The 25,382-nt window shown below is 34.6% G+C and overlaps 1 protein-coding gene across 1 annotated transcript in view; it reads right to left on the reverse strand.

The window, feature by feature from the left end:
• Window positions 1-23,766, reverse strand: part of COL1A2 (collagen type I alpha 2 chain) — a 46,783-nt gene extending 23,017 nt beyond the window's left edge. The window contains exons 1-23 of the mRNA XM_058181234.1: window positions 23,654-23,766; window positions 22,895-22,930; window positions 19,095-19,178; window positions 17,944-18,000; window positions 13,574-13,618; window positions 12,896-12,949; window positions 12,420-12,473; window positions 11,977-12,030; window positions 10,847-10,900; window positions 10,466-10,519; window positions 9,074-9,118; window positions 8,410-8,463; window positions 8,262-8,306; window positions 7,206-7,259; window positions 5,842-5,940; window positions 5,533-5,577; window positions 5,315-5,413; window positions 4,297-4,350; window positions 4,099-4,206; window positions 3,071-3,124; window positions 2,838-2,936; window positions 2,240-2,293; window positions 1,629-1,727 (exon numbers count right to left, since the gene is read on the reverse strand). Coding sequence (XP_058037217.1) covers window positions 1,629-1,727; window positions 2,240-2,293; window positions 2,838-2,936; window positions 3,071-3,124; window positions 4,099-4,206; window positions 4,297-4,350; window positions 5,315-5,413; window positions 5,533-5,577; window positions 5,842-5,940; window positions 7,206-7,259; window positions 8,262-8,306; window positions 8,410-8,463; window positions 9,074-9,118; window positions 10,466-10,519; window positions 10,847-10,900; window positions 11,977-12,030; window positions 12,420-12,473; window positions 12,896-12,949; window positions 13,574-13,618; window positions 17,944-17,979 — 1,260 coding nt within the window. The 5' untranslated portion in view covers window positions 17,980-18,000; window positions 19,095-19,178; window positions 22,895-22,930; window positions 23,654-23,766. The remainder of the gene's footprint in view (window positions 1-1,628; window positions 1,728-2,239; window positions 2,294-2,837; window positions 2,937-3,070; window positions 3,125-4,098; window positions 4,207-4,296; window positions 4,351-5,314; window positions 5,414-5,532; window positions 5,578-5,841; window positions 5,941-7,205; window positions 7,260-8,261; window positions 8,307-8,409; window positions 8,464-9,073; window positions 9,119-10,465; window positions 10,520-10,846; window positions 10,901-11,976; window positions 12,031-12,419; window positions 12,474-12,895; window positions 12,950-13,573; window positions 13,619-17,943; window positions 18,001-19,094; window positions 19,179-22,894; window positions 22,931-23,653) is intronic.
• Window positions 23,767-25,382: the final 1,616 nt, after the last annotated feature.

A 25,382-nucleotide genomic window follows, 5' to 3' on the forward strand; every position in this document is an offset into this window, starting at 1 on the left:
AATACTTGGCCCCAGATTTCTACATTTCTGTACAGTGTCTATAGTTGGCATAGTTGGGCATTTCTATCAGAAGACGTATCATGATGAGCATCTTGAATCTGCTGTTTCTCCTGCTTAAGGTTGCTATCTATTAGCTCATCCTTTCTCAGATTAAAAAGGAATGAGTAAATTAGGAATTCTGATAAAAGAACAAGCAGCAATACAGGTTGAAGCCTGCATACTTTCACCGGCAAGCAAACAATTGCCAAAGGAATGAGTTCCTTACACCCGCTCGAATAAAGCATCCTGAGCTATACTTACAGGCATTTGGCCTGAGTAACTTCCTCCCAGTTAAAAAAAATACATAAAGTGAAAATGTATACGGACAAAATCACATAAATGTAGAATTGAAAGAGAAATGACAAAATATCACTCTTCTAACCAGCTATTATATTTATCCAAGGGAGAAGTTGCCTCAAATACATCCAAATATAAGAGTTCCATAGCTCTCCTAAGCTATTTATTCTACTGTGGTTTTGACTTGATATGTTATCATTAGGTTCAGTGCTGTGGATGCATTTAACCAAACATATTTGCCATTTTCTTCCAGTTCAATGGCATTATGTTTATTCACATCCGAACAAGATTTAGGTGACATATTTGCTATAACCATGGAAGAAATGAATACAAATAAATGTTATACCCACACCAGTGGTGGGTTGCCGCCCGGTTCGGACCAGTTCTATAGAACCGGTAGTAAAACCAGTGGGAGGCTCCGCCCACTGACCTGAATGTCATCAAGTGATCTGCGCATGCGCAGAAGCTTTTGTGCATGCGCAGAAGAGCGTGTGTGCACGCGGGCAGGCACAATGCAAACCGGTAGTAAAGGTAAGTAGAACCCACCCCTGACCCATACCATTCCTTATCCAAGCATTGGTAAAAAAATTAAAGCATTTCTCACTCTCTCACTCTCTCTCTCTCTCTCACACACACACACACCAAAGTGAAAAAAAGAAAGAAAATATAATTGAAACCCACTATTAGTTAAAACGATAAGTGGTTTACAATTAAAATAAGCATTAAGATGAAAATAAATTCCTCATAGTGAGGCCTTAACATAACATAACATAACATAACATCAGAGTTGGAAGGGACCTTGGAGGCCTTCTAGTCCAACCTCCTGCCCAGGCAGGAAACCCTACACCATCTCAGTCAGATGGTTATCCAACATTTTCTTAAAAATTTCCAGTGTTGGAGCATTCACAACTTCTGAAGGCAAGTCATTCCACTTATTAATTGTTCTAACTGTCAGGAAATTTCTCCTTAGTTCTAAGTTGCTTCTTTCTTTGATCAGTTTCCACCCATTGCTTCTTGTTCTACCCTCAGGCCTTCTCTTGGTAAAGAATTAAAATGACAAAGGAAAGTAGAGGATTTCATAAATGGGACTGCTAGCTAAATCCAAAGCATTCTTGGATCAGCAAAATGGTGTTAAGTAAGACAAATGTGTTAGCAGTAGAGTAGTATACTTCTGGTACACACAGCTAAGATGCCATTCAGTGGAAAGCCATAAAATTGGTGCTATGAACAGCAATGTAAATTGATGCTGGGTTATTTGCCAATATCATGATATTCTATTGTCTAGTACTTACATTTGGACCTTTTGGTCCTGGGAATCCGATATTTCCAGGTTCACCTCGTGGACCAGCTGGGCCAGTTGGGCCAGGTCGACCATCAGGTCCAGCTGGACCCTGCAGGAAGAAGAATTCAGATCTTGCATTATAGTATATAGCATCATTGCTTGAATACTGTGACCATTGAGAGCTAGACACTTTAAACTGGCCATGAAGACATTTCAGAGTTTATTATTATTCTACATGGCTGTCTTTATAGCATTGTTCAGTAGTTTGATACCCCTCCCAAAAAATAAAAAAATTAAATAACCCCCTCCCTTCATGATTATATGGAAATGGATCTACATAACTTGAATATTTTAAAATAAATATTAAATTAGTAGCTTTGGCTACACAGCTATTGCTTAGATACAATATACATAAAAATGCAATTCTACTTCACGGTTTAGTTATTAATTCTTGAACATTCCATATTTTTTTAAAAAAATCTCAGAAAAATAGGATTTAAATATTAAAGCTTAGTATGAAAACATCAATATAAAATATAAATGCTATCCAGAAAATTCATTTAAAATATCTTTGTCTCTACTGCTCAATCTTTGCAGAACAAAACAGAAGGGGTCACTTACAGCAAGACCTTCTTTTCCAGATGGACCTGGGCTTCCAGGCTGTCCCGGGAGACCCTAAATATACAGAGTTACAGTATTTAGTCTTAATGTGCCTTTTGAGTTACTTAAAACTGAAATGAGAAACTTAATTTCACTCTACATGCATATTTAAATATGGACATAAATGTAATACAATGCAGTGTTCTCTATCAAAAACTGTTATCTAGAGATGCCCTACTGAATTCAATTAGATTTATTTGCCAAAATTATGCAAATATATTTAAAAGTGACACGACCCACCCATTATTCAGTTCATTATAACCTTCTGCTGGGGAAAAGAGCGTAGGGAGGACACCATAATATAGAAGAGCTTGCAACGTCAGCTTCATATGTCTAAAACATGAAGAGGAACAATCTGCTTTACAGTGCAGGTATGGGAGCCAGATAAGGTCGTGAATCTACAAAATATCCCTTTACTAGACCTGATAAACATTTTCTTTTAAAATGTTATGTTTTTAAAACTGCCATTGAGAAAGCATAAAAAGCCCATGTAAATTCAGAACGCAGTTGCTATCTAAAATTATTCACTGATTTCAAAAGATCATCCATCTTTACTTACTCTTGCACCCATGAGACCAGGTTCACCAGGACGACCTGAGTCACCGCTGGGACCTTTAGCACCGGCAGGACCAGTAGCGCCACGATTGCCAGCTGGGCCCTACAACAGAAGAGGCTTCCATTAGGATATAATGCCAGAAATCCATTGGCTGACTTTATGGGATAGGGTAGAGGGGAGTTTATTTGTCTACATTGTAAAACTGATTGTAAAAATAATAATAATGGAAAACTTACTAAACCACCAGCTCTGCCATCAGATCCTGGGAGACCACGAGATCCAGGAACACCCTATGGAAAAAACCACAACTTTTGATCAGAATTGGAAAAAGACTTCGATAAGGCATTACATAAGGCATTACATTGGAACGTATGAAGGATATCTCTTTGCTCAGTGGAAAGAGAGACATTATGTTAGTTTTCCTGCACTTCATCATTTAATTTGAACTCAGCATGTGGGACTGAAACTGAAAAGTGAGTCTTTTTAAGACTCCGCTTTCAGTATCTTTATGGATTATAGCACAGCAAAATTTAAAGAAGCAGAACTTTTCTGTGGTATGAAAGATACGATTTCAGCATCGTAAATAGGTTGCATTAGGCATGAATGTATATCTATTATTTCTTTTCATTCATTATTTGTGCATAGAAATTGCTTCTTTTCTCATAATCAGTTCAGGAGACTAAAAATTATATGTTGGGAAAGAAGCAGATCATATCATAATTCATTTCTGAGGTTATGAAGGTTTGGAGATTATGCACAGGATTGTTAAAAAGTAAATATAAATATACTATGGCATTCACAAGAGTTTAACATGAAGCATATTATCCCCACTTCTCTTATTGTCTGTGTTTTTCCCTTAGTATCTGGGACCTTTCAATTATAAACCTCATCCTAAACTGTGTCTTATTGGACCAAATCCATGAGCATGTAAAAAATACATTTTACATATAAAGGAAAAAACTTTGTCTGTTGGGTGCCTTTAGGTTGCAACTGGCACTGTAAAGAGGAGAACTTTCCTCATTTCATTATTACAATTACAATAAGATGAAATAGAGGTCACCCATTAACCTCCATTATTGGATGGGGAATGACTTACACCTTAATTGCTACATAATTCTGGGAGGTTTTTCCAATGACCTATTTAGTTTTGTAGCTGCTAGGAAACTAAATATGCTTTTCATGAAGGATGTGCACTATAGAATGTTTCCTATTGATTTCCCAAATGTGTTTAGAGCATTGTTTTTACGGTACGCAAGAGACTTACTCTTAAACCTGCAGATCCTGGTGCACCAGAAGATCCAGCTTCACCGTTGGGACCTTTTTTGCCTTCCTCACCAGATGGACCAGCAGGACCAGTTGGGCCAGCAACACCCTGTGGGTGGTAAAGAGAGCAGAAATGTCACTAGCTTGTTAACCCAGTTCACTGAAAAGTAAAGATGTTTCATATTGTTATAATACTCACAGGCTCACCCTTGTTACCAGTCTCTCCCTTGGATCCAGGGGGACCAGGTTCACCCTAGAACCAAACAGAACAAGATATGAGAGCAGAGTATTTTAGTTTCTTCTCTTCTAAGTACATATTTTTCAAGAAGAACTGTAATGGAAAAAGCTAAGTTTAAAAATAATGCACTAAGATGCTCACCCATACCAATCAAGTTGATTCTAGTTTTGGATTACTGCTTGAATTCTAAGTGAATGGGCCAAAGCAGGCATCTTTAAACAAATGTTCTCTGATCTTACCTAACCATTTTAGCAAAATTATATTTCATTATACTTTGATTTATGGTAATTTCAGTCCTGGCTTAGAAAATGTACTCATTTAGAGATCAGAAGAAAGAGATGAGTTGTGAAAAAAATAAGAAATATTGTTTATATAGAATAACAGATAATTTAGCTAGGATGCGCCGAATATGAGTTCAGCCGGGAGTGAACAACATGACTGTGGTATTCCTTTAAATTTTCACAATTTAATGATAACTATATAAGCTTACAGTATGGATTTAAAAGGTTAAATGGTGGAGAAATCTTGCTGGAAAATAGGCTGCTTATACATTATGCATTTAGGACAGGATTAAGCCACAATAGAGGAGTCTGTTTTCACTATATACCATAATTGTGCACAATCAAGTGGTCAGTTTTGAACTTGATTGTAGTAGCTAATGAAACATGGAGAAATAACCACAAGGCCTCCTTCATAAAATATTTGGAAAGAATAGTACAGAACATCATGAATTCTAGATTTAATAAATTATATATATATATATTAAAACTTTTAAAAGAGATGTGGCCATATTAAATCTAGATGCAGAATATTAAAAATTTTGAAAACCAATTGTGCACCATTTATCTAGAAGATGAGTGCAGGCTTAAAGAATAGATGCAAGTCTAATAGCCAATTCATTCAGTATTAAAACTGGGCACTTCAGGCTTTGAAAAAACAGCAAATACAAAAGGGTTTAAGTGCATTTAAGGCAACTTACAGCAAGTCCTCTTGCACCAGCTGCGCCAGAGGGACCAGTTGGACCAGGTATACCGCGAGGACCAGGCAGGCCGGGAGCACCAGCCACACCAGGAAGACCCTGTACAAAGAAAGAAAGAAAAAAAAGGAAACCACATTACAATGCTAGGATTGTCTCTGCACCCCAACAGCGATCTTCCCCATAAGGAAATACATTGATTTCAACACAAGCATACGTACAGAAGCGCCTTTAGCACCAGCAAGGCCATTGGCACCAGGATTACCCTAAAAAGGAGAGCAAAATATATGTAATTAATTGATTTTACAAAAGTATAGGGTCTTAATTTCATATTTGTTGAGTGCCATTTATTCAATTAAAGCTACACCCAGAATTCATACTGGCTGGGAATTCTTGAAGCGGAATGTCAAGTTGGAAATAGTTGCTCTAAAATAGTGTTTCTCAAACCCAGCAACTTTAAGGCGTGTGGACTTCCCAGAATTCCCCAGCCACATTTATAATATTAATGGCAGAGATTCTGTACAACTTACAGCAGGGCCAACAGGTCCAGCAGCACCAGGGAGTCCGATATCACCACGGGGACCGGCAGGTCCACTTGGGCCAACATTTCCAGCAGAACCGATTTCACCCTGTCAGAAAGAGATTGGGAACTAATCAGCTTTCAAAGAGAGAATAGCAGTGTTAGACAGATGTGGTTTGCTTTAGTGCAAATTAGTGATAACTCAGTTTAAATTATTGGGACAAGCTCTACTCTTGACTTTAAAATCCAATTCAAGCTACTCGATTTGATGCAAATGCCCAATGCTGCGTAAATCTATTCCTTCACAGTCTGTCCCATGCTCTTTCAATGGGTACCGTTTGCAGACTTCATCATGAATTTGTCCAAATCAGTAACATTTCTTTTTGCCTGATGGAGCTTTCCTATTCTAAAAACATTTGCTAGAATTGAGGCATTCTTGTTATAATTTAGAGGACAGCTTAAAAGGTATTTATTTCCCAGATCTTTTAATGTGACTATACACACATTTTCTTTTATACACATGGTTTTCTTTTTACAAAATTCTTGAAATTTAGTTAAATTGTTAAGGGAATAGGTAAAATTTAAATGCTTTAAATCTATTGATCAGTAGATCAATAGTATCAGTGCCATATATCAGTGGCAATATTACATTGTACCTATCAGTGAGATGTAAAATTATTACATGTGTAGTAGATGTGTAAACACATCATACTAGATGTGTAATTACTACAGCCATTTTAATATTTAGTTTAGAAAAAAATGACATGCATATGACATCCCTGTCTCAAGCATAGTATTGTTTGAGAAATTAAAAACCAATAAATTTAAAAAACCTATTTATATTCTTACATTTATATTTGTGTCATAGGAACCACTGCATTTCAAAAAAGGCCTTTATACACAGGTAAATAATTTTACAATAGTGTAATGATGATTGGTAGAAAAGCAAACATAATTTTATGCAGCTCTTATTTTATGAAATGGGGAGAAAAGATGGAACTATGAAAACAATTGCCTCATTTCATTCCACCTTATCTGCAGTTTTAATTTTGAAGGATACATTACTAGAGTAGTGGCTCTAACAAATCAGTTACCAGATTTGAAAAGTTGATTAACCTAAATGTTTGAAATGGCTATCATGTTGTTACGATCCTTTAAAAATGGAGATACACTCATAAAACCCTTTCCTTCAAAAATGTGAGACAATTGTTATAAGTTAGTAGCTGGAAATTCTCTATTTTCTTCAAAATTATATGACTGTTAGATGACTTTTGTTTGAAAGTTGTTTGTTCTTGATGTACCACTTTGTATCTGAGGATCTAATAGAGAAGAAGGCTTTTCTAGATATTTTCTCATTCTGAAGCTTGTTCATACCTTGGGTCCAGGAGCACCAGGGAATCCAGAAGGACCAGAAGCACCAATAGGGCCCTGCAAGATAAAAGACAAAAGTAAATGGTTAAACATCTACAAGAACTTATCTAAAGTACAGAAAACAGGAATTAAGTCTAGTACATTTAATGGACTGGCTAAAATATACTTTATGCCACTCCATTAAATGGAATGGCATAAATATTTTTATTGAAATAATAATTCACTAGCATGAACATAGGAGAGAAAAAATGTGAGTGGGAAAAATTGTATGAGAAGAAATGTATTCTGAAATCATTTCAAAATATTTTTGAAGCAGGTGTAGCATGACGGGGTGGCACTGCTTTTGTGGCTTAAAAAAACTAGAGCTTTATACCTACTGAAATACCATGGATTGCAATATCATGGAATAACAGGAAACCACATTCTCCCTCAAGATTCACTACAATATATTGTGAACTCCTAACAAAACCTGCTTTTAGCTGAGGTTTGTTTCTGGGGACTGTGTAACAACTTAGATGAGTTACAGATGACAGAGTAAATATACTAAACTAAAATCCATGTTGGGAAAGTCTTGCAAAGCTAGTAATGTGTTAGGAGTTTGTGTAAAAATGTAATGTACTTGATTAAAAATTAAGGTATTCTTTATAAATATAAAGGTATGGTTGTAATCCAATTGTTTCTCAACTTATCCAGGAAGAAAACATGCAATTTTACATGCTGAATAGTGTATAGAAATTCCCTAAGAATAAGACTTGATAATGTTTCATTTCCAAAATGCCAAGAAGTAATACCTGTCTTAAACTGTGTTAATTCAAAATGCCATTTTATCACTTTTTAAATATAACTTTCATTGTTTTATACCGCAATAAATACAATAAAAATGAAAATCCTTGAGATGCATTTGGAAATAACTGAAAATTGCTTTGAAAACTCCCTGTTATGTATTAAATAAGAGGGGGGGGGAGAGGTGAAATGGATTACAGAGATAGACTAAGTGACAATTCACTGATTGCATCATTCAAAGTAAGGACATGTTGGATAAAAGATAATTGGACTTACAGCAGGACCAACAGGGCCAACACTTCCATCACTGCCACGAGCACCCTAAAGAAAATAAATATAAATTTTAAAATCCTGGTATAAAATAAAATAATTACACATACAAAGAAAATAAAACACCCTGTTGCACAGGAAGAAAATCACTTACAACAGAACCGGGAGCACCAACTCTTCCTCTTTCACCAGGAAGACCACGAGCACCCTGAAAGCAAAGTACATGCAAGTTATTTAATAAGGCATAGCGTAGGCATAAGAAATAGTATCATGAAGTTTGTTACTGGGGGAAATACCATTGAGATTAATAAATGACGCTTTAGAACAGTGATGGCTAATCTTTTTGCCATCACGTGCCAAAAGTGTGGGAGCATGGGGAAGGTCGCGCACATGCGTGCCCCCATTCATAATTCATTGTGCCCTGTTCCCTGTGCATGTGTACGTTCCCCCCCGCGCTCCCCCCCCGCTTTTGGCACGCAATGGCACGGTGTGCCCTGTAGGCCCGTTTTTTGCCCTCTCCAGGCTCCAGAGGCTTTTTTGGAGCCTTGGGAAGGCAAAAATGGCCTTCCCCACCACCCTGGAGGCCCTCCGGGGGCCAGAAATAGCCCATTTCCTGACTTCCGATGGGCCCAGAAGGCCCAAAAATTAGCTGGCCAGCGCGTGCATGCACGCTGGAGCTGAGCTAGGGCAACACTCGTGTGCCCACAGCTATGGCTCTGCGTGCCACTGGTGGCATGCGTGCCATAGGTTCGCCATCACAGCTTTAGAATATTTAATAAATTTGATCCTATGCAAGTTATAAAAGAGAAAACACTCACAGCTTGTCCTGGGGTACCATTTTCACCAGGAGCACCAGGTTCACCCTGTAATGAGGAAATACATCTCATGAACATTAGGCTGATGTTTCTAAAATCTAATGCAAAATGGAATCATCATCATCAATCATCATCCATCACTATCTCATTTCTCTAGGAATGACTCAATATGTGGGTAATAATGTCAAATCCATTCTTAATTGTCTGGTTCACTGTGCAGCCAACCATACACTTAACAATATTAATATCAAACAAAGCTTTTTTATTATGATACTTAATTATACATTTTCAAACCCTATAAAAGGACACAATAAATACTGGCTATTGTTCAGACAAACAAGGCAGCCTACAGTCTCCTAGCAATGGGAGTGAATTAAGCTCCAATTCAGTCACATTCATATAAATGGGATATTTGATTTGAATATTTTACTGGCTGAAAGTTAAATATCACAGCTAATTGAATAGATTAGCCCTCAAATCGACACAGTTTAGTTACTATATAGTGATGTTTTCCAGTCTTTTGGATATTGTATTGATAACTACAACTTCCCTACAACTAGGATTCTCCTATTCATTTCAACGGAGAAAAAAATAACATAAGATGGATCTACACATAGCCATCACTATATGTTCCCAAGAATAATATAACGTAGTTCAAATACATACCTATTTTAGAGGGACTTGATTTTGATCTGCTGCACTTTAAGCTTTCAGTCAGAACAATATTTATTTTAACTTGAAAAAAAGTCTCTTCAATAGATTTACAAAGGCTGTGATATAATTCAGGGAAAAACTAGGATATACTCTAAAAGTAATGTCTAGACAAACATGATATGTTGTATAATTAAGTCTGATACCCTGGGCCAATAATTAATCCTGGGATCAATACATTCCAAGTTATATTTACAGTCTCAATACGTTTCCTAAAAAATTGGAGAAAGAACTGAATAAATTAATGAATATGATTACTTTCCATAAAGGTAATCCAAAATATTTTATTCTCTGACTCTCTCCTTGCAAGATTTTTGCCTCTTAATCTCAAAATCAAGTTGTAACCTGTTTATAATAACTTCCAAAGAACAGCCTTGTTCTTTCTTTTTTGTTTCTTACTATCTAATTCTCATTCTGCATTGATCTATTCAGATAATTTGTTTAGATTTATTCTAAAGAAAGTAAATACATGATTACAACACCATGTGTATATTTGTTATTCACTCTCACTTTAATTATTTATATATGTGCTTTCTGGAACTGTAGAATTTTTGACGGGCTTTATTTTTTTGAAACAGGATTGGGGCTAGGAGTGGAAACAGGATGTGTCCCTTTATGTATTTAGCTTGATCTTACAGGTCTCCAGTACATATTCTCAGAAACTATTTATAGTAATTACATTACCTTGTTACCGGCAGCACCAGGTTCTCCTTTGCGACCATCCAAACCATTGTGTCCCTGTTATGGAGAAACATTTACTTTTATGTAATATAAATAAAAAAAAATCTGAAACAATATTTTTAAATGATAAGACATTCAAAGAGGGAAGCTTCACAGGTTCCTTAGATGACACCTTCCTTCAACTTAATAATTTCATAGTCTCTTTCTTTCCTTACCTGCACCTCTGAAGAACAGTTGTACATATTATCTTCTAAAGTGTCCAAAGCTGGCTGAGGAATTCTGGGAGTTGAAGTCCTCAAATCTTAAAGTTGCCAAGTTTTGACACCCCTGTTCTAAGGCGTCACCATTTTAATAGGTTCCCTCATGTTTCTATAAAACACTCACCCTTATTCCTTTGAATCCAGGCAGACCAGGAGTTCCAGGAAAGCCTCGAGCACCCTTGAAAATAACACAGGAAAATAGGCTTAATTGGTGTAAAAAACTTGTTTATACAACATGTAAAACAGATATTAAAGAGACCAGATATTAAAGAGAACATGTAGCATAAGACCTTCAGTATCCTGGGACAAGTTTACAAATCGAGTATCTTATCAAATGAGGTTGAAAAATGACTGTGCTTTTATGGGGTTAACAATGCAAATATAAGAGTGTTGGTCAGAATGCTAATCCGGAAATCTCTCTATTTTCTTTTATAAATTGCATGAGAGAAGGTAAAACACTGTTGTTCTGTTTACTTCTGAGAGGTTGCATAGAAACATGGAGGCGGTGAATTCAACAAGTCAGCAACTTTCTGAGCTTTTAGAATTAAAATAACTATGCATGTAATTTAGAAAGGGGTGTCTTCTTTTCCAGAAATATTTGTGAGGTCTCCAACTGTACTGAGTTGCTTTATAGGCAATATTGCTAGATCCAATGTATGAGCATTGATCAGCATCACTGCAGTAAGAACTGTGATTCTGGCCACGCAGAGGAAGTGGCAGATGGACAGTGAGTGGGCCAAGTTTCATCTCCTGTCAACATGCAAACCATTTATCTGTTTTATTGAGATAATCACTGGCCCATCCAAGTGTGAGTATCATGTGTACAAAATTGCCCAGATCCAAGTAGAACTATTTTTTTATTTCATCCAATACTGTCCGAAGAAGGTGGATTTTATTCCTTTACCAGGAGATTGAAACTTTAATGTGGAAACAACAGAAAAGGAAGCAAAACTTAGTAGATTCAAAGAATTTGTTCTCCTACTAAGCTGTTGCCTCTCTTCTTCGTAGAGGCTTTTAGCTGTTAATTATGATTATAGACTTGGAAAATTGAGACATTCCTTCCAGATGGACTTTGGCTCTCTTAACCTCCACGCCCAATCAGTGCAGACATTAAGCCATTCTGAATGGGAATTCTGGAAGCTAGAGTTGAGCATTACTGAAGGCATCAAAGAAAACTGCCTTTGGAGAAAACTGTTCTAGAATTTCTGTCATTATATGCAATGATAAATTTAGTTATTAATAAAAATTAATAACCTGGGGTCCAGAAACACCTCTCTCTCCAGATCTTCCAGGTTTTCCAGGATGGCCCTAAGAAAAAAGACAAAAATTTACTTTTTAATGCACAAATTAATTAAACTTGCATTTAAGAATATAAGCAGAACCTGGTCCATCTATTCCAACACCTCGCCCCCACAATAGCCAACCAAATACTCAAGATAGTCGCTAGTTTCCCAGCAGATGGCTTTCAGTGCCATTGATCCCCATGACTTCCATGAATTGGTCCAAACAACTTTTGTTATTTGTTTCTACATTTTAAAAGGCATAAATTTTATTTCTTCAAAGTTACTTCCTAAATATACAGGCAAAATTTCCCTTTTTTTGTGTGTGCCATGAAATTATTCTGCATAATGTGCATAATCAAGCACATTATAAAATACAGCTAGTGAAAATCATTGCTTGTGATCATGAATACTTACATCTTCACCAGCTTTTCCAGGAGGACCCATTGGACCACGAGAACCTTGAGGTCCCTAGTGATAAAAAAAATAATTTTGAAAGATGATAAGGGGAATTAAGAGACATCACTCCTTTTATCCTGCATTTGAATGGTGACTTAGCTAAATCAAAATCATAATTCTGAATCCTTTCTCCCTAAGGTTTCTAGGAGCGTAGTTCCTTGTTACATAGTCCAATTTTCCATATTCTTCATTTAAAACCATTCTTCAATTAATACAATACAATGCAATTATTCTAGCTTCCTCTCTAGCAAGATTTCATTTCTCACAGAATATCTTACATAATTTAGATTTGAAAAAAATATAAATTCATAAATTCCTGCAAAACAATGAGCAGTAGACTTATGCAGACTGTAAAAAGGGGTACGCTGTGGGTGAAATGGAACAGTTATTTAATAATTAGAATCACTCTTATAGTAGAACACTATTTTACTTACTGCTTGACCAGGTTCACCCGGTTCACCTGGAAGTCCTTGGAAGCCAGGAGAACCCTAGAATAGAAAGAAGACATGCTATTCAATATCTGTGACAAAAAGCAAAGAAGAAAAAAGAAGAACAGAAACACCAATAATAAAGGAGATTGCTACTAATCTGTTTGGACAGAAGGAACATTCCAAATTATTCCTATAATTTAATTGAAACGCCAAGAATTCATAGTCAGGAGGGTTGTGACTAGGTCTCACATTGTATTAAGCCATGATTTGTTTTAATCATATTTTGTGATTCATACTGCTGCTAAGCCTAAACACTAGTTTACAAACCCCAGTGGCTAAATTTATACCGTGATAAACTACACTGTAGCTGAGTAAATAGTATTAAGCCAGCTATTACATATTTCATCCTTCCTAGGAATATTTAAGCTTAAATGGGGAAGTAGGCAAAATAGAATAATCAAACAAGGAAGGATATGTTTTTCTACTATGGCAGAACATTTAGAAAAATTCAGTCATGTTATATTTGATCATCAATGGAGATTATAATATGGAACTTGCCAATGTGGAACACTATGGTCACATTACAGGTAACAGGTTATTCATATTGGCAACTCTTGCGTTTGACAGCTCTAGCTCATGAAACTCCTTTCCTATCAATAGGAGTGATCAGAATATACTTACTGGGGGTCCACTGGTTCCAGGTGGGCCTCTAGGTCCCATTAATCCCTGAAAAAGAGTATTTTAAAAGGTCAAATTCATATAAAATAAGTCACTGGATAATCTCTTATGAAATATACAGTAATAATTTATCTAAAGCTGAAATATAAAGAAAAAGTATTATTTTTATTAAATATATTATTAAATATGTTATTATGTTATTAAATATGTTATTAAAAATAACAATGAAGGTGATATATGAGGATTATTGGATTTGAGATCCAACATAACTGAAGACTCTGTTTACTGTAATCATTGAGTCAATTTTTAAAAAAGCAAATATTGGCTTATTCTTTCTGTGTAATAGACTGTTAAAACAGTATTGATGAAAATATGTTTAATCCCTACATATTCTATATAATTTGAATTTCAGCACTATGCTATTTTTGATTAGAGGAGAAATTAACATTTGCATTTTAGCTTGGCTTTGTCTAAAAGAAAATAAATCCTTTTTGCTATCATGGTATTTTTGCTATCAGGTTATTTCCTCTGTAGTTGCTGCTGTGACAGCTAACGTTACTGCTTTTGAAGAATGAATATTTTTAATGGGAGACACAGTTTTTTATTTCACAAATTGTACACATTGAGTTGGATTAGTTATGTGTGGATCCCAGTGGATCTCACTATGCTAGAGATGCAAATCAACAGGAATAGTGTTCTGTTTTCTAATGGTTCTTGTCAAGCATGGTATGACCTTGTCAAACATGAGAAAAAGCATATTAAAATATGCTTTTTATTTGAAAATATGAAATGTAACAGCAACCCCAGGAGATGTCTAGTAATTTCACAGGTATAATTCAGTAAACTGACTAAAATTTTGTCTTTTATTCAGAACATTTCATCTCTACCTAAAAGACTTTAATAGTTAGCTGGATGTCTGGCTTAAATATCATTTTTGTAACTGGCCCAAAGTCTTTTTAAAATTTGTTTTACCAAAAAATATATATAAATCAATATGATTCCCTTCCCCTTCCCCTTTTTCTTTTCTGGCCTATCTGCATCCTCTAAGGTTTTTTCTTGTATGAACAAAAAGACAGAATGGTCTCATAATCAGCCTGTAAATAGAAAGTCCTACTGCTTGGATCATCTTGTGATTTTCATTATTGGGGCTTGACAATATTGAGAATACACCATAATAGGAGAGGACTCTTCAACTAGAGTAACAGATGCTGCTGACAGATCAAAATTCCTTCTTTTCTCCAAATCCCCATCAAGTTTTTGAATCTTCTCTAAAGTTGAGAACTGAAAAATAAGTTTCTACTGCATGAATAAAACCTGTTTGGCTTATATCATAATGGGTGCAACCCACTCCTTTCTCATTCTGTCCTTTTAGATTATGAGGTAGCCACTTTAATTTATCCTATATATGAAGAAGGCTTCCTGAATGTAGTTTCTCTGATCCAGGAACCTTGGTTATATTTCCTAATAACTACAATGTGGCCTAGATAGATGCACACTGAGAGCATATGCACCAAGACAAATTCCTTGTGTGTCCAATCACACTTGGCCAATAAAAAAAAATCTATTCTATTCTATTCTATTCTATTCTATTCTATTCTATTCTATTCTATTCTATTCTATTCTATTCTATTCTATTCTATTCTAGATCTGAACATTAATTAAAAGAGTAATGTCTCTCTGTCCAGCTTCCTTCCTTTCTCCTTCTTCCTTGATTTTCCCAAATGTCTCCATGACATTGGAGTGGGCTCCCCAAACAATGTGGAGTGAGATGCCAGGAAAGATAGAAGCTGCTCAGAGATTTCACTCTGAGGTGAGATAACATAAGGCTGTTTCTCACATAGTCCTTGCCATGATAATTTCCAGTGTTTCCAGTTCCCTAGAGATGCTAATTTTAGTGGTCACAGGTAACTGAAAGGGAGGAAAGCATGTATAATTTTTTTTTTCTTTTTGTGAAATTTCCTAACTGTATTTATGTTTAAAGTTTACATGTTTGTAAAAGGGAAGCCTAAGTAAACTGATATTAATATTCTCTCTCTTTTTCTCCAGAGGGCCATGATTCCTATTATGTCTCTTATTCTATACTTGTGACAATATTTATTTATTTGAGGTTTTTTATTTTGCCTTTATTATTTTTTTAAATAAATAACTCAAGGCGGTGAATACATATTCCTCTTTCTTTTTCCTTTTTTAAAAACATATTCCTCATTCTATTTTCCACACAACAACACTGTGAGAAGTGGGTCTGAGAGAAAATGGCTACCCCAAAGTCCCCTAGCTGGCTTTCAGACAGAAGACTAGAGTTAAAATCATTGTTTCCTGGCCTGTAGCTTGGTGCTTAATTGCTAGATAAAATTGGCTCTAAATATATAAGAATAGGTAATAAAAACTTTTAAAGAGTTAAATATATTATCTTTATCTTCAATGAGATCCAAGACCAGAGGTCATATCTACTGATACATTTTACTATATAAAAGGCCATCCACTGGGTATAGCTCAGAATATATAGCTTGCCAATAACTGACAAGAATTGTGGTGTTCTCTGAGATTAGTTAGGCACTGGTTACCTAGTTTTGTAATGAAACATCTGCATGAAAACAACCAAGTTCAGAGAACATCAAGAATGTCTTCCATTGGAAGAATATTTTAATGCAATAGGCAAAAGATTTCATCTGACAATCTTATTCCAAAATATGTAGACAAAGGGGATGGGTGAAGTTTATAAACTAATGCAAATTCCCCTGTCTTTTGCCTTCTAAATGAATTGAGACTTTATGTGCGAATTTTGAGAGTCCTGATATGAAGGCCACTTCATATACAACTGAAATCAGGAAATATACATCTACAAACTGTGTCTATGTTTCCAATTCCACCTTATAGTATTACTAAAAACTATAGAATATGACTATGCAACAAATGACATCACCACTGAATATATGACACATCATATTTTGGTAAGATAACTTGGCTGGCTAATTTAGAAGGTTCCAATTCATTAAGACATTTCTTTAAACATATGTATGAAAGGAAACAGAAAATATGTGTAAATAAACTATAAATATGAGGAAAGTTGGAGACAACTGGTAACCATAAGATCATTGCTCAAAAGCTTACTTATCACAAGCCAAACACTACATATGTCTTTCTGATTAAATAAGTACAGATAGCATTAAGTATAGGACATGATTCTCTAAGCCAAGTTATTGACTTTTTCTGAATTGAATATTTTGAAACAATGCTGGCTTCCTGCTTTGGAGGTCCTTTGGTTTAATACCCATCCTAATCTGGAAGAAGCAAAATATATACATTGAAAATTCATTTAGGCTGATTCTAGATGGATATTCTTTCCAAACTGGAAACAAACTATCCAATTCCATTGAATTTTGAAGCTATTCCTGCCTTGTAATGCTTTGGGGATTTTTTGTCTAGATCCTGTATCTCTCAAGCAAGTATTATTTTTCTAACATTATTAAGGTATGCTGTTTTCTCATGACTTCATGTGTTTGTAACATGTAAGAAGAGAAATGCAGTATTAGAAATTGGTATCAAAACCACTTCAATATTTGGAACATTTATGAAGGTGGGAATCTCTTAATGAAGAGATGCAAAGAAAGTTCATGGGCTCACAGCAAGCAGGAGTATTATATGCATGGTTTTGCAGTATTTCTAGATAAATTCTGTAAATTTCTAGATTTCTATAAATTCAGTTATTGAATACCACAGTTATACAAACTTTTGCTATGCAATAGTTATGATCTTTTGTAGAGGACAGTTTTGACTGCTGTACACAGAGCCAAGCACAGTTTGGGTTCTAATCAGTGGTGGGATTCAGCCAGTTCGTACCACTTCAGGAGAACTGGTTGTTAACTTTCTGAGCAATTTGGTGAACTGGTTGTTGGAAGGAATCATTACGGCAGAGAACTGGTTGTTAAATTATTTGAATCCCACCACTGGTTCTAATGAATTTGAAAAGCCAAAAAGGGCTCCATAGTTCACTAATACAATTTATGCTGGGTTGCACCACATATAAATATAAATATAAATATAAATATAAATCCTTATGATTTATATTGATATATTGACCATCAATTGTGTTGTAAATGTTCTACCTTGATGAACGTATCTTTTCTTTTATGCACACTGAGAGCATATGCACCAAGACAAATTCTTTGTGTGTCCAATCACACTTGGCCAATAAAATTCTATTCTATTCTATTCTATTCTATTCTATTCTATTCTATTCTATTCTATTCTATTCTATTCTATTCTATAGCAGAAATGTAATATTGGGAAGCCTTGTGGCAGATTTCATTTTTCTTTGTTGGAAGTGCCCACTGATACAATTTGGATATGTGTGAAATGAAACATTTGCTTACCATAGGTCCAGGGCCCATATCAGCTGATTTGGACATGTCATATTGAGCAGCAAAGTTCTGTAAATGAGTAAGAACAGATATCAGCATGACTAAGAAGAGCTATTTTGGAAACACTGAACAGGCATTAATTGTACCTCAAGTCCTTTAATATTTATTAAATTATTACAATTTAATATTTAATATTAATAATATTAATATTAATAAATATGTAAAATACATATTTTAATGTAAATTAAATGTAATTACATGGGAAAAGGGATGACAATTTCATCCTACAAAATGATATTACATTTCTGATTACTGTGAGCATCGTCATAAATATTCAATATTACTTTCTGGGATTTTATCTAATGGCTCTTAAATGGGTAGAGTGAAGGAAGACTGAAAACTGAAAATAGAATAGAATAATAGAGTTGGAAGGGACCTTGGAGGTCGTCTAGTCCAACCTACTGCTTAGGTAGAAAACTCTATATCATTTCAGACAAATGGTTGTCCAACATCTTCTTAAAAACTTCCAGTGTTGGAACATTTACAACTTCTGAAGGCAAATTGTTCCACTGATTAACTGTTCTAACTGTCAGAAAATTTCTCCTTAGTTCTAGATTGAAGAACAGTATATTGGTTGCTCTTTAAAAGTTTCTAAGTTACCTGAAGCACATATACATGTGAAAAGATGCATTTAAATCAGGGGTGAAATGCTCCCGGTTCAGACTGGATCGCCTGATCCGGTAGTGATGGTGGTGGGTGGTTCGGAAAACTGGTAGCAAAAATCCCTGCCCCCCCCCATGCCCAGCTGAGCTGCATGATCATCAGAGGCCTTTTTTTAAACTTTTAAAAGCATTTCTGAAAAATGCTTTTAAATTTTTTTTAAAAAAGCCTCTGATGATTGCGCGACTCATCTGGGATCGTCAGAACCTTTTAAAAGCATTTTTTCTACAACCTCTTCGGCTGAAGAGGTTGTAAAAAATGCTTTTAAAAGTAAAAAAAAAAGGTGGCCATGCCCACCCAGTCCCATTACCCCCCCATGAAACCATGCCCACAGAACCAGTAGTAACAAATTTTACATTTCATCACTGATTTAAATATTTATTTAATATTTATCCTTAGACATTAGATGCATTGTCAGTAAAATAAAAAGTTGGAAGCCTTACTCCACCAAGGCCAGGGGGTCCAGGGGGCCCTGGAGGACCTTGTAGACCATCTTCACCATCTATGCCAGGTGGACCTGCTGGACCCTAGGGGAAAAATACATTACAGTAATCAATAACAAAGCAAAACTGAAAAGTAAAAGAAAAACTAGGGGAAACTTCATAGACTTCATGCTGTATTGCTCAGCAGAAAAAGTCTGTCCCTTAGCTTCATAACTTTTGTAGGTTACAAATATCCAAACTTCATATTACATTATACTTCAAGGAATCTGGAAGATTAGGGATGCAATCCCAGGCATGTCTTTTTAGCAGTAAGTCATACTATGATCACTGGTATTGGCTCCCAAGTAAATGAGTGTAACTGTTCGACTGAATCCCTAGAGACGTGGATAATTTTATGTGGATATTTTGATATCACTTAAAGCTATGTATAGATGGGTGTCTCAAACTTAGGATGGCTTATGGCAGGGCATAAGAAAAAGAAACATTCCCACTATCTTGGGAAAGTTTTGACATCAATCTTTTTCAGCTACGTTTTTTTAAACTTCCCACAATTCTCAGGCAATGCTCTAGGAATTTGAAATATATAATTTGACCTCATTTGGTGGCTATTACCTTAGAAACTGGAATAATTATGAAGATAACACCTGAACATCTTACGATAAACTTTCTAATAATCTTTGACTATCATGATATAAGTAAATGAGCAGCTCTAGATATTCGTTTGACCCTGCAATTTATGTGCATTCTTTCCTAAGTGTCACTTAAGAGGAAGATAATTTACCTCTTAGATATTTGAGCAAATTGGCCTGCTCCCACCAAATCATAATATTTCATCTACAACAGCAGGAATTATAGTACAGGTAGTCTTTGACTTATGACTACAAGTGATTCCAAAATTTCTATTGCTAAGTGAGATAGTTATTAAGTTAATTTTGCCCATTTTATGACCATTCTTGCCACAATTGTTAAGAGAATCACTGCAATTGTTAAGTTAGTAACACAGTTGTTAAGTGAATCTGGCTTCCCTATTGACTTTGCTTGTTAGAAGGTCACAGAAGGGAATCACATAACCCCAGGGCACTGTCACCATAATGAGTCAGCTGCCAACCATCTGAATTTTGATCAGGTAACCATGGGAGGCTACAATGGTTGTAAGTGTGAAAAATGATCATTTGCCACTGTTTTCAATGCGATGGAAACCTTGGATGGTCACTAAGTGAACTGTTGTAAGTTGAGGACTACTTGTATAAATTGTATTTTCCACTGATAAAGCTCATAGCTAATAAAAATAGATATGTGTATTCTATTAGCCGATTAATGTTACTCAAACTTGTTAGTTTAACAAAAACCTATTAAAATATTTAATCAAATATTGACTTCACTTTCATGATGTTAAGTGGTGTCTGTTTGCCACAATAAATGGAGATTATATCTTAACACATTGAAAATGTGGCTAACTAATTATTACAGTATTATTTACTAATAAATGTACACATTGTTATGGAGCTTAATAATACCACATTTATAAAATTTAATAGTCTTCTGCATATCAATGAACAATGCCCTACTTTTATTCCAAAAGGAGAGGCTGAATGTATAAAAAAATTCTCTTAAACTAAACATGACCTAAAGTAGAACTTAACAAATACCATTGTTTTGTCTGATTGACTAAAAATGACTCACAAAATAATACTATGGTGTTTTCATACCCTTAGTAATTTATGCTGCAGCTTTGCAGTATCTGCACTGCATAGGGTGTGGGTGATTTGAAAGACTTTCCATCAGACTGTTAGTTTTAACACTGAGATAACTTCCAGCTCAGACAGAATCATGATATCTGGAAGACTTGGAAAATATGTCTACTTTTACAATTAGTATTTAAAGAAACACATCAAGGAAAAAACAAACCTTGATGGAATGTTAAGCTAAGACACTTCCATAGCACATTATTATCACTAAATCTATTCTGATGTGACCTATTTAGCTAAGTGCATGTTCCAGCTGGAAAAAGTTTGGTAACACCTATTCTTAAACTTGGAGGGAGAAGAGTTATTGTAAAGTTCCTTCTGGGCAATTGTTTGGTAGATTGTATTGCATGAATAAAAATATTATTAGCTTACACATACTAAATGCCAAACGTTAGTGTCTATTTCAATGTTAGGTAATTAAAATTATGAAGAAAGAATAACATCTCATAAGTGATTCTATACTAATAGCTAGAATTCTCTGCTAATTAGGAATTATGGAAGCTGCACTCTTAATACATATGAAAGGTACTGGATTGAGGGTGATTGATCTAGAAAGGCTAGACATATTAACCTTCTTATGTTGTATCATAATCATGTTTAACATTGCATGTAGCAAATAAAGCACCTATATGATATTGGATATATACCAATATCATATTATAGTGTAAAACCATGCACACCACACATACCACACCACACACACACAAACACATTCAGAGTTATAAATTAAAATATGTGTGATTTAATGTGTGAAAAAGAGCTATTCTCTTAATTTGTTGTTTTACAATATGAGGTTGTATTCTGTTTATCAATCATTAGTCAAGTATGTTAGGAATAAAACTCCTATTTTATTTGCTGGTGGCTATGGGAGTATCAGAAGATATCATGTGTAGGAAGACTGGCCTAAGCAATATATCACAGAGATGAGCTACAATCTAGTTTGGGGAAGCAAAATTAGACTGTAGTTTTACAGTGTCTCCCAAATTACTCTGGTGTCTATGTTAATGATACTTCAGTTACATTAAAAACATAGAATCTCAAGAAAAAAAGGCAACTGCTTTAAATTGAATTAGTTGTGAACAACAGTTGATAATATTAGCATAGTAATATTGACAGTGACTGGCAGAACCTGCTGTCAAAAGTTTTGTATATGACTTTTTTTCTGTCATAATGGGGATGCCACTAATTAATCCAAGGGTCATGTCCATCTTCTGTATATAATGCATTTTGAACTAAGGAACATTATGAATGTATGCTAAAGAAAAGCGAGGCTTTGTCACTGTAACATGTGAATTCTGTAGCAATAGTTTTAGTAATTTTTGTATGGAAATGTATCTAATTTTATAATTCTATATTTCTTCATCCCATGAACCTTCATTAATTAATTAAATTGTAATTTTTCCCATAGGTAAAAATAATCTGCAAGTGCAGTTTTGGTAAAAACTCTTTGAAAAATCCTGGACATTGATATAGGATTTGTGAATAAGAAAGTTGTGACATTGACTTTTCAAGCTATAAAATGAAGACAACTGCTGTCCCAATGTTGACATAAAATTGAATATTCCTCTCAGATCTCTATGTACTTTCCTAAATTATACCTGCTTTCCCAAATAAATTCATTTCAATCTATACAGAACAACTGTATTTAAGTGACTTGTATAAGGAAACATACAGTCATATAAATACATCCGTGTAACAAGAGTTAATGGGAAGTGCTTAGCTACAGGTGTTAGCTAGAAGTCAGGTGACCAAAACAGGTGTTTAGGTAGACGAAAACCCTTATTTTAGTGCCATTAAAAATTCTCAGTGAAGGGGGCTGAAGCCTCGTTTATATAGCATTGATCCAATTCTGTGATTTCAAACTGCATGTGTGTATATGCACACATGTGTATGCATGTACATGATTAAGACTCAGTTTTGGAAAACTGTGAATCAGATGCAATACTAATACTGTCATTCTAGGGATTTCCATAGGGCAGATGATTATATATTTTTTCATATTTGAATCAAAATGATTCAGATGTTATACAGTCAAAGGAGTACAATCTTTACCCTTTCTCCTCGTGGCCCTCTATCTCCTCTTGGACCCTGAAAAAACATAAATAAAGAATATTAATTAAAAAATGAACCTTCAAATAATTATTTACAGAATAATGCAGTATTAATAACTATCTGATATTAAACAAGTAACAAAGCCAATCATTAGACACCTAAAGCAATTGAATATATTCCTTAGAAATATTTTTAAATCATTAAATTAAATTGGTATTTTAAATGATTAATTATATGCTTATAATTCCAGCCATGCTCCACTTATTGTTGGACACTAATACATCAGAAATCCGACTCTTCATGCTGGAGCATAGTTTCAATGAAGAGTGTTTTTATCAACAATTGTTTGAGAGAAATCACATGAGACTAAATATGAATCTCAATAGTAGCCTAACAGAATAACAGAGTTGGAAGCGACCTTGAAGGTCATCTAATCCAACCCCTTGTAGGAGCAGGAGATCCTATACCATTTCAGACAAATGGCTGTCTAGTCTCTTCTTGAAAGGCTCCAGTGAGGGAGCACCCATGTCTTCTTAAAGCAAACTGTTTTTAAGTATACCCATTCAAATATACCCATTCAATATTAAACATATTTTCTTCCAAATTCTGATTCTGAGCATTTTTGGATTGACTTTAAATTGGTTTCAGTCTAATTTTGTACTTTAAAAAGGCTTATTTGTACCAATTCTACTTTTCTGCATCAGTTGCCCCTTAATCTAATCTATAATTCTTATATAAGAAGTTTCTAAAATCGCTTACCCTCCGTACTTCCGTTGCCTAGAAAGAAATAAAAATGAATTTAAGGAAAGTATTTATTAATATTCCATTCTAGATGCTAGAATTAATCATTATTATATACAAAGAAGCCTAACCAATTTCAAATTTGAAAAGATAGAAAAATTATATTAGTGTCACAAAAGTTAGGTATTATTAAAAAGCATACCTGAATTCATTCATGCTTTATAATGCTAGACAAACATCCATCAAGGAATATTAGAAACTGCTATGCATGCAATGTGACTCTTGCATTCACCTATCAAATACTTTTTTTATATTATAAGGACAGCCCACTAAGAAATTAGGGGTGGGTGTATTTGGGGCAATACCCATGAAACCTAGTAATTAGCTTACCAGTGCACGTTTTGAAAACAGTAGTTAGTAAATGGCCATGCTCCCCATCCAAAAAGAGATTATTTGGTGTTTCTATGTTAGGCTCTATTGTATTTTAATATAATTATACTGACCTCATTTACAGCTGGAAAAAAATAACAAGAAAAAACAGATGATTAATATTAATTTGCAAATTGTTTTGTATTTGAAGTGCTGCATTTTACACTGTTACATGCATGATTGTAGGAAATATAAATATGTCATGTCTTTCCTTTTTTTAGAAAAAGCTTATTTAAAATTGATTTTTGTAGTTTATCGCTGACAAGGATTTTGATTCAATTGATATGTTTAATAAAATGTACTATAACACAAAAAACTATGTTTGAAATTCCATAGAAACTCATAAACTCAGGTGGGTCCTGACTTTTCTTATACTATAAAACCTGGACATATATAAACTCTATTACTAAATTTAAAAAAAATATCTCCAGAGCACTTGAGGTGAAAAGGAAAGACGCATTTAAATCTATAGAAAATCTATCAGAAAACCAATATTTTTTTGGTCATTCAGAATTGGATTGCATGAACTTTTTTTTCTGGTGCTAGAATCACATTGATAGAGAAAATTCATTAGGTAATATTTATGTGAAATAATTCAAACTTAAGATATTTATCTTTGTTTGCATAACATTGAACTAATTTTGTTAAACACGGAAAAGTCCTTTTCTGCTCACAGTATTATTTCACACCCTTCAGATATGAAAATAAATTTAAGATAATTGCAGAATAGTAGTTTTTGGGAACTGAGATTTAGCAAACATTTATTTTATTTTATTTTTTTATTTATTTTATTTTGTCACAACAATATATGTAAGTATCATACAAAAAGATTATATAGTATATAAACATATATATGAGTAAATATTAGGAGGTATAAGCATATATATATATAGGAAGAAGAAAAGAAAAACAATAGGACAGGAACAGTAGGCATGTTTGTGCGCTTATGCATGCCCCTTATTTACATATTATTTTCTTTTTAAATACTCTTTTTAAAGTTGGGAAATAACTTCACACCACATTTTCCAGGCCTACGAAGGCCAGGATTCCCAAAGCCAATTGGTTTTGACTTTTGTCCAAATTACCTTTCCAGATGTAGATTGTGATGTGGCATCAAGGAGATGCCAATTGTTTCAATAACAAAGTCCATCTAAGTTTGTACTAAACTTCTAAGTAAATCCCATACTGTTGAAACTTCATTTCATCTAATGTGAAATGTCTACATTCTGGTTTTGCTCCTTTGTTTGGGCTTCTGTTTTATAATTAAATAGCTAAATCTCAGCTTAGCACAAAAATTGGAACTACACAAAACTATATT

This window comes from Ahaetulla prasina, chromosome 4 (assembly GCF_028640845.1).
Source record: "Ahaetulla prasina isolate Xishuangbanna chromosome 4, ASM2864084v1, whole genome shotgun sequence".
Classification (NCBI taxonomy): domain Eukaryota; kingdom Metazoa; phylum Chordata; class Lepidosauria; order Squamata; family Colubridae; genus Ahaetulla; species Ahaetulla prasina.